The sequence below is a fragment of the Buceros rhinoceros genome, unplaced genomic scaffold (assembly GCF_000710305.1).
Source record: "Buceros rhinoceros silvestris isolate BGI_N320 unplaced genomic scaffold, ASM71030v1 scaffold3756, whole genome shotgun sequence".
In the NCBI taxonomy this organism is placed as follows: Eukaryota; Metazoa; Chordata; class Aves; order Bucerotiformes; family Bucerotidae; genus Buceros; species Buceros rhinoceros.
In genome coordinates, this window is record NW_010416759.1 from 71,309 (window position 1) to 90,412 (window position 19,104).

At 41.7% G+C, this 19,104-nt stretch overlaps 1 protein-coding gene across 2 annotated transcripts in view; it reads left to right on the forward strand.

Annotated features, from left to right (window-relative positions):
• The window catches only part of HECW1 (HECT, C2 and WW domain containing E3 ubiquitin protein ligase 1), a 166,061-nt gene that overhangs the window by 57,669 nt on the left and 89,288 nt on the right, over positions 1–19,104 (forward strand). For both annotated transcript variants that reach the window (XM_010137917.1, XM_010137918.1), the window contains exon 4: positions 13,077–13,152. In XM_010137917.1, the coding sequence (XP_010136219.1) occupies positions 13,077–13,152 (76 nt within the window). The remainder of the gene's footprint in view (positions 1–13,076; positions 13,153–19,104) is intronic.

The window sequence follows — 19,104 nt, forward strand, 5'->3', positions numbered from 1 at the left end:
GATCCTGCAATGAAGTTTCCTCTCTACTGGAGCTGATAGATGACATCAGCTTTAGTCCTGACTGGATTTTCAGTAGAGAAGGATTTTCCAACAGTCAGTGTGAAGGAGAAAAATAGCTTTTCTTGAAATGTTTTCCTTTTGTTTCCTTATCTGCTTCCCTTAGTCCTGGGAAGAAGGAGCGTGGGAGGTAGCATTGGGGAGAGAGGAACATTGTTTAATTTCACAATACATGACCCTTTATAAAAGTAACCAAAGTAACCAGTACTTAAAATCTATCCTGAAATAACCCGTACCCTTAGACAACCTCTATAATATCAAGCACCCATGACTGCAGAGATGACTCTGAAGTGAACTTGCAGACATAACTTGTGGATTTGTAGGTCATTTTGAATGTTTGTGGCATAACCCACAGGTTGTGTCAGTGGAAACACCCTAAATAGGTGGAAGAGAAGAGCAGGTGGTGACTGAAAGCCAAAAGGCTTTTCAACAACGCAGAACATAGCAGTGCCTTTGAGTGTAGTGTGCACCCATGTTCTTGTCTGTGAATGTCCATTTGCACATGCATGCAGGCCCATCATCATGCCATCCTTTCCACCCAGCTGCTTTTTTTTTTTTTGCATCTCATGTTTTCTACTCCTAGTTTTCAGTTGTGTGTTTCCCATTGTTAGTCACGATGGTTCAGCTTTTAGATTTATGTTTTATCCGAATCTCGAGTATATCTTGGATTGCCTGTTCTTAACTTCTCGCAAAACGCAGGTGATCCAGAAATATGTCTGTAATGTTATACTGGGAAAAGGTTATGATCAGAGACAGCTAAAAAAAGAAAGCAGCATTACAATTTATATTCATCAAGAGACAGAGCTAATGCTTCACGGTTATCCTTTAGGTTTGCATTTCCTGGTTTCCAAGAGCTTGACAGGATAATCATGTTCCCTTCCTGTGGTTTTGCTGATGGAATACAGTTATATAATGCTGCCTACTTTCCTAAATCATGTCTGCTGTACTTACTGCTTGTATGAAAGATTAAGAGCAAAAGAGGTTCAGGTGGGGAAATCGATGTAGGTCAGTATGTTATTTATCAGCAGATGTGCAGAAGAATATTTCTTTAATAGAATTTTGAACCCTCTGTTCATTTTTAATCCTTGAATCTCTCGAGAAACATTTCCGCATCCATTAAATACCTGGGCTTCTTTTCCCCAGCTAGCTGAGTTCTCACACAAGCACATTTCCATCCATACTGAAAGCTTGCAGCCCTTCCCCACATATTATCTCCCGTTTAAAAGCAGGCTTAAATTCTTGCATCTGTAAAGTCTGATGGAAAGCAACTGAATTGTTCTTTCACAGTTCCTGTTTTAACTCAATGGGTCTGTTTTTTATTTGCACTGAGGCCCTTTTTGCCCTTATGGTGATGCAGTCGGTCTTTATGGTGAACATCAGTATAAACCACATTAATTAGACCATATGTTGATTTTCTTAGCACAGGACCACCACCATTGCTCATACTACCTAACTAACCCTGAGCAGTTGTTAAAGTTTAGTTCACAGAATGTGTAATGGGCTTTATTTCAAGTTCCCACACATTTATGGCCTTTTATCTAACAGACTGCAACTCTACTAGGACTGTGATTACAAAGAAGTGTTTGAGGGCAACCAAGTATCTGTAACCGTAGAGCTAATTCAGCTATATGGGAATAGTTAAGCCGGAAAAGTCTGGAGGTGCCACTAGTTGTCAGGAAACCCTGGGTTTAGTAGCAGCCTATTTATTTCTCTCAGTTTTCCCTGAAGGATCTAACTTCTCTTCACCAGCAGGCAAGTATGAAAGCTGCTGCCCTCAGGTTTGAGTTCTCACAAAGCTGTACTGATCATTGTTGGGGCTTGGGGATTTTTGGTGTTTGCTTTGGGTTTTTTGAGAGGTCTGAAAGGAAGGAAAGGAGGGAATTTTTTAGGAGGTGGAAGGTCTGGAATTTTTGAAATTAATGGCTTGCTTTCCTTACAGCATCCTCCACCTCTCTTCTCTTTGTTTTCACTCTTCTTCTATAGAGCCTTGCCTTTTCTCTTTCCCCTTTTCTTTTTCTACATTTTCTTTGCTTTTCTGGTTAAATTCTTACATGTTTTTGTTGGCTGCTTCCTTGCACAGTTTTGAAGAAACTTCTTGACCAGCCTTAGAGATCCCTTGGCTGTCTCTCAGACAGCTGGCCGATGGTGGTGGCTGTGTGAGTGGGGTGATCAAAGCTGCCAGGCACACCCAGGTGTGTGAGGTATCTCCTGCTTTGCTGTGAGGGTGAGCTGTGCCCACACCTAAGGCTCAGCTTACAGGTCTGCTGGTTTTCCAGCTGCCACCCTACGCCTTGCCCTAGCGTGTGCACACTGTGAGTCTTTGTCCTCTTTGGAGCTGCTGTCACTGAGAGGATGCTCAGGGTTTGCACATTTATTTTTCGTTGTGCCTTTGAGGATGAGGAATGGAGGGGGAAACTGCCAAGTCTGTCTTATGGTGTCATCACTTTCTACTGTGAGTGATGCATCACTGACAGAAAGGGGGGTCAGCACAGGCTACTTCAGTGTCCTGCAGTTCGAGGATATATAATGCTACTGCAGCAGAAGAGGGTAAAATGCCAATGCCATGAAGTTAGCGGCCAAATTCTTACCGCTTTCAGAGAGGTCAAAATTGACTTCCAGATTCAGCAGTTTTCTTTCATGTCTCATTGTAAATTGGCAGCACAACCTGCCCTAAGATGGGAGGGGGAAAGTCGTATCACTTGTTCTCTTTCCAGCTGGTTAAGGGGGCATGGTCCAAGGAGGTGGCTTGGATCAGACCTGCTTCCATGTAGCCCGAAGTTTCGGACACTGACTAAGAAAGTTTTGTTCCTACTGCTGCAGGAAAAGGGAGAAAAGCAAAATGACAGCTACTGCTGGAAGGGCAGCCTTGTGTCAGCCTCTGCTCACCATGGCTTCCAGCACCAGCAATGGCTGCAGCAGCAGCCCAGCTCTCCTCTCCTTGCCCATTACGACTCTTAAGAGCTGCAGACAAGTGAGTGTGAGGACTGTCTGCGCAGGGAAGGAAGGGAGCAATGAGCTGTTTGCTTGGCAGACGACAGGAATGTTCCTGGCGGGGATTAGGGGGAGATGTTTTCTGCAGAAGACACCTGCTTCCATACGAGCATATTCTGGACAGGGAGGGGTTTAGGGAGCAGGGCACATGGAGTTTTCATGGGAGCTCCTTCTCTTCCATATGAGTTCTGGCTGAGGACAATGTGGGTGGTGTCTGTATCATGGGGTATGAACCTCTGCGTTGTCTTGCTCTCTTCCCAAGGTTGAGTGAGGTATTTAAGGTTAATTCTGCACTGAATTCCATCAAAACTCACACATGCAACAGAAGACACCTCTGTTGCTGATAAGATGTGATGTATTTATTAAGATCTACAAGAATTATATCACTATACACACTGTAGTTAATGATTTTTCTGCAGTGACAGCATTGCCTGCATTTAGTTGACACCCCTTTCCCCTCCTGTTGTATTTAATGACTTTATGGTTAGAAGCCTTCTGCATCCAATGTGCAGCAGGCCAAATCCTTCTTGAGGTTTTCTGTGATGACTAAATTGCTGTAGTGAATTCAGATGTTATAAGAGATTGTATTTCATAAATGCTTCTTCCCGTAGAAGTCTTTGCCGTACCTCAAGTTTGCTGTAACATTGTCATTGTCAGGAAGAGTCTGGCCCTTGTTTTCTTCATCCTTCAGACTGGCCGTTGAGTTTACAGACAGGGAGTAGCAGAGATAGAGATGAATTTTTTCGGTCTCAAGAGAAATCTTAGACAGGATGTAACCGATGCCTTTAACTGCCTAATGGGAGATTGAAGGGAAGGAGGAGGGAGACTCTTCTCACAGGACATGATGAAATGACAGCAGGCCACACACACAAGCTGCAACAAGGGACATTCTGATTAGACCTCAGGAATATTTTTTTCTCAAGACAGTAGTCAAACATTAGGTTGCCTAGAGAGCTTGTGGGGGTCATCCTTGGAGATACTCAGAGCTGAACTGGATGGGGTCCTGAGTTCTCTCTAAGTTGGTTCTGCATTGATCAAAGGGTCAGATGACATCAGGAGATCTCTTCCAACATTGATTATTACATGATTCTATTACACTTTGATTATAATCAGTATCTTCCCACTTCACTGGAGGAGGCTGTTGACTTCTTAAAGCTTGCTACTCTAGGAAGCAGCAACCTAATTAAAACAATCAGTGAATGCTGTAGCCAGCAGAAGCCAAACAGGAAAACAAAGGCAATTTAAAAAGAAGAAAAAAAAACCCCACAAATAAAACAGAACACAAACAAAAAAACCCCCATGGGTTTACTGAGATATGATAAGTAGGTTCTGCTGTCTGATGGATGTCCCAAAAGATACAGAGGAGAAACACAGAGGAAGAATGAGGCTGCATTAACTTAAATGACTGTAGATACTGTAAAAGTAATAGTTGTGGTGGTTTTTTTCTTCTCAGCTTTACCCTTTCTCTGCCGTCATAACTAGAAAAATACTCTGTGAAGTGAAATGTTTTATTAGTAACTCAGCATGATCAAAGGACATTTGATAGCAGCAGAGATATTTATCTACTTTTAAAATCAGACTATAAATCTCTGGGTTTGCTTCATTTCTGCCTACAGTAGGATCCAAGGTTGAAGATAAAGGGTCTGTAACTCACTTCTGGAAATAATGGTATTCATAGGGAACTGATGTTTGGGACATTCATTTAAAAGAATGGGCATTGTTCACTGCCTTGCTGCTGCTTTTATGGCGTAAAGGGTCATTGACTCGATTCCCTTGTCCAGACACTTTGACAGCAAGACTAATGCATTGAGCCATTCTTCAAACAGAGCTTAGCTGAAGGATAGGGTTGTCTCTCACACGTGTGAGCATTACTTATCTACGTACTTGTCCCAACCAAACTACCTTAGAAGAATAAGGAGTTTCTGAAGCTCTGATGAAGGCTGTCTGGAAGTACAAACTACTGTCTGGCACAGCTTCCTGCCTTTCAAAGACATCGTGGATGTGTCAGAGTTTAGAGTATTTCCACTATTACATGTCCCTTACGTTTTGATCATTCTTGTCATTTCATAGTGCAAAGAGAAAAGGTGTTAGCATCAGCTCTTTAGTTCTTCATTCAAACAAAACGTTTTCTTTAAGTTTTAATTTGGAGTCTACAGGGACAAATTTTTTAGAGAATTAAAGGATCCAAACAGTGCCCAATAGGCCTGTTTCACCTGTCAATGGCAAACCTCCCAGTTACTTCAGTGGGTCGTAGGGTCTTGCTTGGCTCTTCCTGTGAGGATAATGTTTACAAGCAGTTCTCGCTGTCAGAGCAGTTAAGCCCATTAGCACCCTGTGTACAAATCTGTCAGGTTTACAGGGCCAGTCCTGTCCTGCATTAGGCAGCTGCCTGATGTAAATCTGATCATAAACCCAGATTATATAGTCTGTATAGTCATAATCCAGATCTTACAGTCTTTTTTCTGGATTATGGTAACTCTGGGAAGCACAAAGCTCTTCAGTAACAGCGTCTTCCCTGCTAACTCAACCAGAGTTTATTTTGCACATTGGGGCTGTAAACTACTATCATGCTTAGGACCACTTTAAACTTGCTGGGAGACTTGTTAGTGCTCAAAAGGTCACTGGCATCAAATAGCCTGCAGCCTCAGAGCCAGCCTGTGAGCCGCTGGTGAGATACACTGCAGAAAACAGTCCACCTTTAAGTTTGGTGCATAAAAATAAATGGCTGCTGCCTACATGTAGTCCAGCCAGCCATCCCGAAAGCACAACCCACACCACAGGCTTGTGTGATTGTGTTTAGGTATCTGAAAATCTAAGAGTTTATTTAAATGAAATTTCAAAGAGTGAAGGAAGATCAGAATCTTTAATCAAAGTTTTCCTCTGCTGCCAAAGGATAGCTGAAATTTATTAAGCAGAATTGTTGAAACAATTAAAAAGCTGAATCTAATACTCTAGTAAAATTTTAGAAGGAAAAGATACCAGGCTCCATGGGAGATAAACTGATTTGTTGCCTCAATCCTCAATTTTAATTGATAGTGGTTCCTTTTAATATCCCTATTTTAGCTGATATGCTGAAATAGCGTTCTACCCACACGGGTAGGTTGGAGAACATGAAATACCTTCATGCCAACGTGGACACCTCATACACTTGGTATGTACTGTCGTTGAATGTCCTCTTGCCACAAACCTCTTGGTACCTTTCTGGTAATTTAGTTTGGCTGCCAGTGCTTATTATTTAGAATCTGGTAAAAGAATTAGTAACATGTTCAATGGGGAAAAAAATTATTTGCTTCCTTCCTACCTTTTTTAGGGGTTTCTAGGAGAGAAGGTTCTGGAATGAAGAACTTCTGTTTTCTGGGAATAAATGAAGTAATCAATAAACACAGCTGCAAAGTGAGGCAAGAGGAGCTTTCTGCAGCAGAAGGCAATTGCCATACGCCTGCAGAAGGCCAGTTGCCCCTTTAATTAGGGAATGGCTTTGAGAAGGTGGTGTATTACATGGCTAGAACAGTGCTGACCATGACACATGGGGAAGACGCTGCATGTGTGTGGTCACCATCCTTCAGGGATGTGAGTCAGCTGCAGAGCCCAGCAGGGAGTTAGGCTGCTACTGGAGAAACTGGCTGCTGTTTGGAAGCACCTGATAGAAAAATACGACACTGCCAGCCCAGTGGCTTAGCGAGCTAACAGGATAAGTGGAATACATTGCATTCAAGAGCTGGATAATTCTGTTACCAGAGTTAGGGTTGTAGCTGAAGCACTGCCACTAATTAGGGCTAGATTTCAAAGTGGTGCTGGGATTATAGCTATAATTCTGTCAGTGACAGTCATGGAGCTCAGGAGTCCGTTTGCTTCTCTGACTGTTTGCCCCTCACATCCCAGTGTGCCCTGCGTTACCAAGAAGCAGAAGTCAAGTGATGGAGGAAAGGAAGCACCCAGTCTGTGTTTATTTAGTCAATTTTTTTCCCCAAACTATTTCTTTTTAAATTCAGCTCTTGGGAGGAAATGGGAGTATTCACCCATTTGCAGATCTACTGAGGAATTCCCTCTCTGAAGAGAATGGTAGGATACAAAGCATGAGCTTGGGATGATCTTTTATCTTCTTTTACTTTGGAAAGATGCTTCACTGCTGAGCTATGGAAAACATCAGCCTTTTTCCACTTGCTTAAAGGGTTATCCTGGTGTTCAGCAGAATCATGAGGGCAACAGTAAAAGCCAGCAGAACTAGGTTAGGGGAGAATAATTTTCTGAAGAACTCTTCTTGACACCCATGCGACATACACACAGATCTGCTAGAACAATTGCTGCAAGCTGATTTAAACTGACAGCGGCAAAGTTGTGCAGAGTGGAAGCTGGGTACTCTGCCCCTGCATGGTGCTGGGCAGTTTGGGACCTGTCTCACATCTCAGATGGGCTAAGGGATACAAACAGATGGAGGAGGCACAGGACAAAGCTTCAGCTGCTTTTGCTCCTGACCGTTGAATTCAGGGTATTAACCTTATTTATTTTGCTTTACATCTGCGGGTGAATTTGGTGCTCTTGAAAAGCAGAGAGCTTGAAGCAAGCATAGTGCAGGCGGTTACTGGACAGCCCGTCTTTTCCCCCAGCTCTACAACACCACGTCTTTAGCTCTGACACATCTAGTAATACTTTCTCTGTTTGCTTATGCACCATTTGGGACCGAGTTGAGTCTATTTTTCACTTGTGATTTGAATCAAGCACAGATTACAGCCTTCCCTTTTTGCCGGGCTCTCATCTACTGCTTTTCATCCTCAGAGCCAGTCTACACAAACAGAAAATACTGTGCTGTTCTACTTTTTTAGTCTCTAGTTTTCTTTCATTGTAGCCTTCTCTCTTCCTTACAAGTTTGGATAGTACTGCTTGGAAGCATGAGCCCCTCTGGGTACTTTGATAGACTCTTAAGTTCTGCTTTTTTAAAGAGAAGCCCTTGAGAGTAGGTAGTACGGCCCAGGCTAGAGCTTTGCCAGTTTACAGTACCTGACTATTTAATCTGCGTTAAGTACCACTGTCATTACAATCTGTGCTGTCAGGGTAAAATATTCTAGATTTTAATTAGCACCTTTTACAATTGGATCTTGGTTGGATCGACCATTAGGTGACGTCCGTGGCATTCACTATATAAAGCCAACAAATACAAATAGGTATTGCAGCACTGTTTTTAATATCACTGCAGTTTCCTCTTTTTAAATAAAAGTAAAAAATACTGTCCTACACAATTTACATCACTTATATTTATGATCATTAAGTGCTAACATTCTGCAGCAGTAGAAGCTACTGATACAGAAGTGCTTTGGCTGTTGGTGAAGAATAAGATTTCTTAAACCAGATGTTTCTCCTACTTCTGGGAAAAGAAAATTTGCTGATCTTTGAACCTCTTTGTGTGCTTGCAGGGCCCCAAAATGCCCTTCTGGGGAGAAAAGTGTGTTACACAACATTAAGGCTAAGGCATAACAGTGTTTTTCTGTGCTGTGAGTGGGAAAAGAAGTGCTTGGATTTGTCAGCTGTGCTTGTCTAGTTGTGGTAGGAAGATGTAATAAAATCATATTAATAATCCTGTTTCCTATCAGCAAGACTTAAAATAATTACATTAGGCTGCAGAATATACAAACATGCTAAAAGGGACTCGGGGGTGTAAAGCACACTTTACCAGCGTGCTGCACTGTTACTGGTTGCCGCAGTGCCCAAAAGCAGATTTTCTAGCACAGCACCAGCCAACCATGGCTGCAGCTTCTTCCAGACACGCGTTCACACTTCTTGTATCCAGAAGTGTTTGTCTCACCATGACCTAGAGGTACAGAGAGGCTCAATAGACACACCCAAGGCATGCCCTGCAAGCTACTTTCAGGAGCAAGACTGTTGTCCTTGTTACTCTTCCACACATCTAGGTAGACTGGTGAAGAGTAAGGTGTCTTAGGAGATATTTTTAGTTAGTTGTGAGAGTCTCTGATTATTAGCTTCTGCTTAGACAAGTTTTTAGCAATGCACTGGGACTTCTGCCTCAGCAAAAGCTGGTGTTTTGTAGTACTCTGGGATTTCTCAAGATTTGGTGTCTTTTTTTTTTTTTGCATAACACATACTGTGGCTAAAGAGGGAGGATCACAAGCGCTCCATTTGTGTGAATCCTGCTTCCTTTCACATTCAGGGTCACAACTTCCCTCCAGCGTTTATGGGAACTACTCACAAAGAAAAGCGATACTAGCACAAGACTGTATTATTTTTAGCTTTCAGTCACCTACTTTTGTCATCTTTCTTCATTCTACTGAAAAAATGGAAATTGCTACCAAACATGGAGCTTTTGCTGAACTCAGCAAGTCCCAAGAGGCTTGGACTTGGCCTCAAGGAGCTCCCCTCATTTCACAGACAGCCATCAAGGTTCTGGCGGTTGTCTTTGCCATGTTCAGAGGTTGAGAAACGCTGCAGCAGACCACAAGAAGATTTTACAGTCTGCGTTTACTGGATAGTATTTTAGAAGAGAAGTATCGGTACTTCCAACTGAGTTCGTGCACTGCCATCAGTGGCAATGACACAGCTCGGAGTACAAGCAAGGAAAGCGAAAGGGGGTTTGAATCTGGTTCGGGAAGCCTTTGGTTTTCTGAGAGATTCAGCTGGGCTTGAAGTTGGAGCTCATGTCCTGTCTCTTCATATCTAGATGTGACAGAAGCATGCCATAGAGACATATTCATCCTGTCTTGTATCGGCAGGACTAGTAAAATGATTGGACTGGGCTGCACAACGTGTAAACATGGCATTATAAACTAAAAACATTAAACTATTTCAGACTGAGCTCCCACTTCAAGGACATAAAAGAGCACCAAAGTTATTGAGAGAAAATCACATTTGTTCCTTTTCATACCAAGGACTTCAAGTCCATAGCATGTCAAGTGATGAGATGAATGTTGTCTTTCTGTCAGCTAACCATGTTTTAGGTGGCAGTTGAGAAGATAGAGGGTTTTCTACCTCCTGATGATAAAATTCAAGATTTATTTACAGTGACAGAACTCCCAGTGTAATTATATTGTAGCCACTAAAATCAGTCTGCATTTCTTTCAGGATAAATGGCAAGCAGGAAGAGTATAACCCATGCACTTCCCCTTTCCAGGCCTCAAGACACTATGAATCCCAGCTGGTGTTGTCTGGCAAGTGTTGGTGACCATGTGCCCTCTTTTGCCCTGCCCTCCATCAAGTGCTCCTAGCCTTGCCCTCACTCCAGGGAACAGTGTTGCGTTAGTGTTGCCTGGTGTTGCATTTGGAAACGGTGAACCTGCAGACACCTTCTTTTATTTTCAGGAAATTAGACTTAATGTTGGGAGACTTTTCTCCCTTCCTCCCCCACTGTTCCTTCTGACTTCTTGAAACACCAGTGTTAAAGTGTAATCACTTTCCTAGCTTTTCTGATATCCTTCCCTGGGTATGTCCATGCGTAACCACTCCTTCCTTTGAGAGGATGTCTACCTGCTCTTGAGCCCCCTTTGGCATGTGCCCTGTCATGCCTGAGCAACTGTATCATGGGTGATATGCAGTATACATGTGGGGAGAGTGGCAGGCCAGTGTTACCAGCCCACTGCTGGACAAGGAGCACAGGTCTAGTGTGGTAGAGCTGTACAGGAGGCATTTGGCTTGGTTATATGAAGTCCCTAATGGCACACCCCAGGTCTCAGCCCAGCAATAAGCACCACTTTCCCCTAGCCTTTCTGCCGTGTGTTCCTGTTCGCGGGTATCTAGACAAGAAGTGAATTGGGAAAGCTTCAAAGTAGTGGTGTGGTGTGTTTCCGATGGCTAAGGTTAATTGCTAGATACTACTAATTCCTAGCATTTTGGTGTAGCGTTGCGTCTCAGAGTGACGCTCGGATAAATTGTGGAGGCCTCATGATTGCATGACTGAGGGGTGAGCACTTGGACAGTGTAGGGTACACCTGCTTCACAAAATAGGCGGATCCTTTAGTAGTAAAGATTTTTGTCGTTGTTGTTTCACTTTTGGGGCTGTATGTGTTTTTACTCTCCTTGTACAATGCCCAGCTTTGCCAGCGCAGGTTTGGCCATGCCAGGGATGCTTTGCCTGTATCAGGAATTGTGACAATACTCTGGTATAACTGTCTTGATGCAATTTCACTCGTGTAGATATGGCCCAAAAGGGTCATTTAATACCAACGTATTTTAAGTTTTGAACAGGCCGGTATTTGCAGGACTCCATCAGATCCACTCCAGTCTATTCAAAGCGTAGACTGTTAAAGTATTCATACTGATTTTGTGGCAGGTCTAAAAATCCCAGAGAAATGTTTAAGGGTTGGAAAAAAGCACGTTTTGCAAATGTGCACAAATCTAGGTGGGTTGGCCCAGTTACTGTCCTGGACAAAATCATGAAAAGACCGGTAGTAGTAAGCTCTAAAGGACAATGTGCAATAACTGTCAGGCAGCGATAGCGTATGGAAAACACGTCTTGACAAGGAAATGTCATCATTTCTTGGTGGGATCGCAACTTCGGCTGGAAAAGGCTGCTGAATTCTTGTCATAAAATCCTCCTGGTCACATATAATCTGATTTAACCGTGTCTCTTTCAAGAAATCAGTGGTGGCTTCAATAAAGATATTAAACTTGCTTAGCCGAGAAGGCCGAAAGTGCAATTGCAACTAATTAGCTGTGATCCAACAGGGATGTTTCTACTGCAGTTTGCTCATAGTCCCACGCTATTCAGTATCCTCCTCCTGATTTAAATAGTCTGTCAGAAACAAAATGACTGTGACAAAAAGCCAAGTCTGACAGAACCCAATTTTTTTTTTTTAATAATGGTGTCCGAATTAAGTTCTGATCTAGGCCGTTTGTGTGTCTGGACCTGCCTGCTGTGCTGGTTGGTTAATCCTGGCTGGCTGGACCACAGTGTCCCTTGCCCAGGTTTTGCACTCTCTGAGGGCAAAGAGCAGCTTGTTTTCTAAGTTAAGCTTGAATACACAATATTTAATATACTGAGAAATGAGTCACAGCGGAGCGGGACTTCAGTTACTGTTTCCTGGCAGAAATTGGAGCTTCACTGCATAAATGCTCTTTTTTTTTTTTTTTTTTTTTTTTTTCCTTAAAGGTTACAAGAAAGGGGGACTCCTGGCAGAAATGGGAGCGTCCGTGCAAAAATGCTCTTTTTTTTTTTTTTTTTTTTTTTCTGCCTGAAAGCTGAACAGCAAGAGTGACGAGGAGCTGTGGCTTCCCGGGAGCAGAGCAGCACTTGGTTTGACTCCAGAGTCGGTGGGAAGTGGTGATAGTAGTACCACTGCCCAGCTGAACTTGGAGCCTGACTCCTGGTGGCATCTCCTCTCCTCCGTTCAGGGAAACGGTGAAACCAGTTGGTGGTGCGCTCCTGCTGATGCCCCAGATGCTGGCTCAAAGGTGTTCTTGTTCCCAGTTGTGATTACAGCCAGAAGGTAGTCTGGATCCTAATTTACACAACACCGTCCCACCTATAAACTCACTAAACCAAAGATTAAAACCTAAACTGTGAAGTACAAAGGGTGATTATTGATTTTTTTCATTGTTATTATTTTTCTAGATCACCCTCAGTGCTTACTGTTACCATAATTCACAGCTGTTTTTTAAACAGGGTATCAGTAAGTTCTCGTAACTCTTTCTCACATGTATGCAATAATCTTGCTGGAACAAGATATTCTACACTAGTAATAAGATGTTATAAAGACAGAAGGGAGGCGAGAACTACATCCCCATCCTTATGCACTCCTTTTTTCTCCTGTTTAATAAGCAATTCCTTTTTGGGTGAAGAATTGCTTGTTAAAATTACAGTAGTATTTTTGTATCATTCAGTTTTCTTACAGAAAAGCCTCCAGGAAGAGCTGACTTAGGCTGGTTAAATTAATACATGGATAAAAACATTGTTTTGATTAATGGTCGTCTAATCAATTCTTAGTCGTAAAAGTAAGAACTTGTAAAAAAAACAGTTACTAAGCAATTTGTCTGTTCAAGAGTTATTGGAGACTATTCTCTCACCATTATTTTTCTTCTAGCAGATTTTTAAAAGCATCACCAATGAAGATTCGATCCAGGGACAAGGAAGTCGGAGGCTGATAAGCTTTTCGTTGTCAGGTAAGTCACTGCTGATGTGGAAGTTATAAGACAGAGAGGGAAACTCAAGCTACTCAAACATTTCATGTACTCGTATACGTGTATATATATTTATGTGTGTGTTTATGCTTGTTACTCTAGAAGTGATGCTGAGAGAGAGAATTAATATCTATGATTATTGCCACACTCGCTTCCTTCCATGAGAGTTGTGCTGAGATATCTTGTTCAAATAGAGTTTTGGGGTTTTCCTGTTCATGATTAAATGTAGTGCTCTATATGTAGGTCAGGGAAAGCAAGATCAAGACCCACCTGACTTAGAGCAAGATGTGATTCGTGATAGTCCTCTGTTTCTTGGAGAGCACATTCCACAGTCTTGGCCTGCACCTCAGGCAGGGCCATGGGCCATGGTGCATGAGCTGGTCTGAGTTGCTCAGCAGTGACTCTCAGACTTCTTGAGCCACAAGACTGCTCTCACTCCTCTAAATTTTCTGAAGAATGTTCAGCCTCATCACTTGGCATGTCACCGCAGATTTGAAAGGCTTAATATAGTTCCATGAAGCAGCTACAGACCATTCGGTCTGGCTTTGTTGAAAACAATTTGTAAATCACTCCTGAAGAAAAAACGAGCTTGTCAGAAGAGAATAGCTGGTAGCATAATTCTTCTTGGAATTTTAGGCTTGCTACTTGGTTTCCATGTTTTTTAGCTCTGGAATACAAAGAGGAAGGTGCTGAACTTGACTTGGAAATTCTTTGAGGAAGTAGCACTGAGTAAAAAGAGTTACCGTAGTTCAGCATTTTTACAAGTGTAGGTCTTTCTGTATAAAGTCCTGCACTTGCACAAGCATCTTGCTTGGTTTAGCTGTATGATCTATTTCAAGCTTCCCTCTAAGTTGTGTTAAAGTCAACTAGGACTTCCATATCTCTTTAATATTAAGTGTACAAGTTGGTGCTTTTCCAAACCAGGTGGCCCGTGTGGTTCTACAGAGAGGCTGTGTATGCTGTATGGCAGGTTGGACTGACATTAGATGGGGTTTTTTTAACACATCACTTCCTTTTGCTAGGTTGGACATTGGGCACCCACCCAGTCACATCAGTTTAATAAAACCACAGGTTTAGCACAAGAGAAATAAAGAAGTAGAGTTACTATTTTAAAATATTTTTAAATAATCTTACGTAGAAAACATTTTTCATTCTTTCAGATTCTTTGGCCTTGTAGATGAAGAGTTGTCAAGAGTAAAATTTGTGAGACTGCTAAATTATTGCTATTCCTGTTATCTGTTATATGAGCTAATAAAATTCAAATCAAACCAGGCCTTCAAGAGGCATCTGAAGCAACTGGGATTCCTTTCCATTTGCAGCAATAACCACTCTGTTGTCACAAGTACTTTCAGCTCATGTAGATGTCTCCTTTTCAATATCTATATTTTGGTATACTGTCACTTTCGGTGTCATTACTTAAAAGTTATGTTTCCAAACTATGGTTGATTTAGTTGCAATTTGGATAAAGCAAGTGTAAGTCCATTAGTGTGCCTGGGGACCTTTGTGTTAGGTGCTGCATCAACACAGAGCCATCGTGCCCTAAGCCGTTTATGATTGAAAGAACGCGAGAGGAGCTATGCCTTCTACCATATCAATTTTTTAAAATAAAAAATATTATAATGGGAGAGAAAAATCTCAAAGTAAGCCAAATCCCAAGAAATGCTGAACAACATCAGTCTCTTTCAGCTGACTCGTATCGCTTGCTCTACTGCCTCGACACTCTAGTGCGACCCTATGTTAAAATGAACTGTGCAGAAACGGGTTCTTCCTAAAAGTTGGTGACAAAGTGCTTTATCCTTTCTGTTGTTTTATTGAGTATTTACTCGGGCAAAATCCAACTGGTTTCGTGGAAGTTTTGCCTGAGAAAAGATTTCTGGATTGAATAAAAATGTCAAAGAAAGAAAAAAGCTTCAAGGCAAAAGGAGATCACCAGCTTCTTGAGAATGGAAATAGCTGAGGGTTTGCACTGCATCGTAGGAGGTTTGTTTTCTTTGTGTTTGCTGCTGTGGAGACTGGAAGCTAGTCCTGTGAAAGGTTAGTCCAGATTAATAGGTTCATTAGCAACACTGATCTCAAAGAAGATTTCCCATGATTAAGCTTCTTAATCGCTTATATGATGACTGTATTATTAGAGCTTTCATTATTTAAAATACCAAGAGAAATATTATACGCCTAATTTAGCCAGATTGAAAACGTTCTTTAAGAAAAGTTGTACAGTCACTTTGCATTTACTTTCCAACGTGGCTTTTCTGCTGTTACCAATGAATGTCACGCTTCTGGTACAGGAGCTGAAAGCGTCAGCATTCTCTCGCATGAAGCAGAGAAAAAAGAAATGTGCTAAGCTTCCCAGGAGGTACCAGCAACTTCACTGATGCTTCGTGGTTTAGCAGCAGTATCGTGCATTCGCTGAAAGCCCTTGAAACCATTCTGTTGGCTGGTATATTTAGAAAGTGTTATCATGAGGTTTGCATGATATGCCTTCTAGCTGTACGTTGCATCAAATAGCTTTCTTCAAGCTTTAATATTTCAGATATCTCATGTGTGAGCACACCCTGTATTTGTGTTTTGTGGATCAAATGACCAGACGATCTGAATATTTCACAACCATGTGGGCATTTATCCTCATCACACCTCTCTGAGAAATGCTGTTAGTTACTTCTGCGTGGCTTTCAGACCACAAGCGTTCTGGTAATATCAGTTGTCCGCTTATGGAAGTCAGAGTATAAATCACAACTGGAAATAGTGTCAGCTCTGCTAAGGGTCGTTTTTTGACAATAGTGGTTGCCATGAAATGCTTGATCAGAATGCAGAAATATAAATGCTTTGTCTTCCAACTATTTTTCAAAATCCTAGTGATAGACTTTATAACAGGAGTCCTAGCCATTAATATTTTTTTTTTAATTTTCATATAAGCCCACCTCTTCTGCCCTCCTGCACTCAAGCTGGCTTGCCCAGATGTATTCTTTATAAACCTGAGTTACTAATTCCTCCACTTTTTTTCTTACCTGTCAGAGCTTGTGTGAAGTTGAGGTGACTTCGTACTGGCTCCAGTACACCTGTGCCTACAGAGTACTGCAGTGCTCCAGACTAACTGTTTTAAAGGCCTCAGAAGGCTTTGAACTCCACTGCACCAGTATTCTGTGTAACACAGGCCACCTTGCTCTGTGCTGTGGAGCTCTGTCTGAGTTGGCTCAGATGTGCCTTACAGACAGGCTCATAGTCTGGATCTGAGGATACCAAGAGACGGGACTTTGCTGGTGGTTGCGGTTAGTCACAACCGCTCGTCTTGCTGTGTAAAGCCGTTCACATTAGCTGTCAGACATTTTTCTGTGTTTTCCTTCTCTGTGAAGACAATTAAAAACGTAAGCTGTCTTTCAGCCATTTTTTTAATAATTAATTTCTCTTCTCCTTTTCATTAATTAATAGACTTATTTTCTTCCTGATACCTCAGCTACCCCTTCCTTACAAAAATGAAAACCCTTTCATTTTCCTTTCTAGCATTTCCAGCTAGAAAAATTATTTTTCTCCTCTTCCGCTGTTTTTAATATTTTGCCTGGGAGCCTCACATGACATAAATGTTTTGGCTTATCTGCTCCGCTTAGTTGTGTTTTTTTAAATCTCAGATCTTTAAACATCTCCTTGTACAATTACACCAGGCAATTATTTCTTTCTTACATTCTTTTTGAAAAGGAAAATGGAGTATGCCTCTAGATATGTAGATTTCTGAGAGCAGAAAGAACCACTTTGACTATCTGATCTGACCTCTTGCATATCACCAGTTGCAGAACTCATTCAGTAGCTGATCAGGTCAGTAATCTATTGTACATTACGAAGGATCTTCCTCAATTCCTCTGCATTACTTTGCTGTGGTGGATTTTAAGACTTCCTATCGCTGCACATTACTGTTTGATTTCTAAAATTCCTTAATATTTGTGTCTTGAAATTTACTGCCAGACGCAATACTTCTGTGCTCGCTTTCCTTACGATAAATTTTAGTATCATACACTGCTGAATAAATTAATTTGGCAAAAGCATCTCATCACTTTGGGATAACACCTTCTAAATTTTTAACTTACTACTGACAGAATGATGACCAGATTAAATGTAATTAATTTAGAAAACAGACAGCTCCAGACTCTGGTTCTTGCTTTGATTCTCCATTCTTTTCTGTCTTTAACTCCTAAGTGGAGCATGGGTCTGGACCATACCTCGCTATGTCTGCAGAGAACTGAAATACCATCGTTACAATAGTTCTGCTAGCCATTACTATCAGAGTCTCTTTGCTGAGCAGGACAAACTGTGACTCACGAGCCCAAATCATACCTCTTCCCTGACCTTTTGAAAGCTTAGTCACTTGTACTGGGGCAAAACCGAACGTTGTAAAACACGGATGTGTTTGAGCTGTGTCTGTTGGACTTGAGATCCCCAGTTTCCACACCAGTTTCCAGATTGCCACAAAAACAGTCTCCATCACTATCCAGTTATCAGTGCCCTGAAGTCTGTGATGCTGCATGGAAAATGGGTTTGCAGAATGATCCTTTACAAGGCAGACAGGGAAGTCTATGGCCCACGTGAGGGACAGAGGCTACATGCATGCAAGTCACCTAGAGCAAAGCTTGTGTAGGTCTTATTCAGATACCCAGAGATCCGCATATATGGAAGGGAAGCCCTGAAGTTGGAACAAATTTATAAATCGCTTGTGGGCAGCAGCCAGCAGCAGTTAGTATAAGCCATTTTCCTGCAGTGAACTGAGCCTAGCTGGGTTAGGGTGAGTGTATTTACAACAGCGGAAACTCTGCAGCACTGAGTCTGCGGTTGCTGTGTCTTCCCCTGCATTCCTTCCATCATCTTTTATAGGAGATGGCCTGACATTATTAAACTGTTAGATGTATATGACCTCTTTCACACTGAAGTGTGATTTATGAGTACGTGGGAAACTGGCATATGGTATAATAGTAACTTTTTTTAAGAGACTGGATGAAACTACACATTCGCAAAGCACAGATTAGTATTCTTGGTAGAATTTCCTCCTGTGTGTCCAAGTACACTATAGAACTACAGCAAGGCACATCCAAGCCTTCTGAAATTCATTGGTTTCACTAAAGATTTAGATTCAGTTCATCTCAAACCATCACCTAAATATTTATTATCTTCAGAAGCTACAATAAGCTACGAGAATTTTTTTTCATTTGGGGAAATAGAATGGCTGGGATTCTTCTGTTGGGATGTTACACAGCAGTAGTGAGAGGGTACCTGGGTCTTTGGTAACAACAAGCTGCAGTATCCACAGGCTTCACTTCAAATTAAATGGACTTCTGGGTATCTGCAGATGCCCACGTGGCTTTATTCAGAGCTTTTGCATTTTTGATGCTCTGTTTCTCATGGTGCTGGGAATTTGTGGTGAGATATGTAAGTATAACTGGGATGCTTGTCCTTGAGAATGCTATTTCTGCTCTCCCTGTGTGTGCTTTGGACATTAAAAATTGAAGGTTTTAACTGACATTTTTACAAAAGTTGTTCCATTATGCAATTTAAGCAAGAGAGTGACACAAATAAAATTTCCTGTTGTGTGCTTAGCTGAATTATTTTTTCTAATCCAAATGCAAAAATTAGACTACTAACTAAGGCTAGGAGCATCTTCACCTTCGTGGCTGTGCTTAATTCCCACAACTGGAAAGAGGCTGGTAGGTCATCGCTCTTTATGATACATAATATATAAGTATACATAATTGAGTGCTAGTTATTTTCTTGTCTGTCTATCAATAGATCATTTCTTTTAACAGTGGTACCCAAAGGTAGCGCGGTCTCTCTTTGAAGGAAAAAAAAATCAGAAACATGTACAGCAATAAATATTTCAGTTTCGGAATCTTTTGAGGAAACATCAGAGAGAAAGAAAATAAGATCCCGGAGGTCTTCCTCCTCTTCTCATATGTT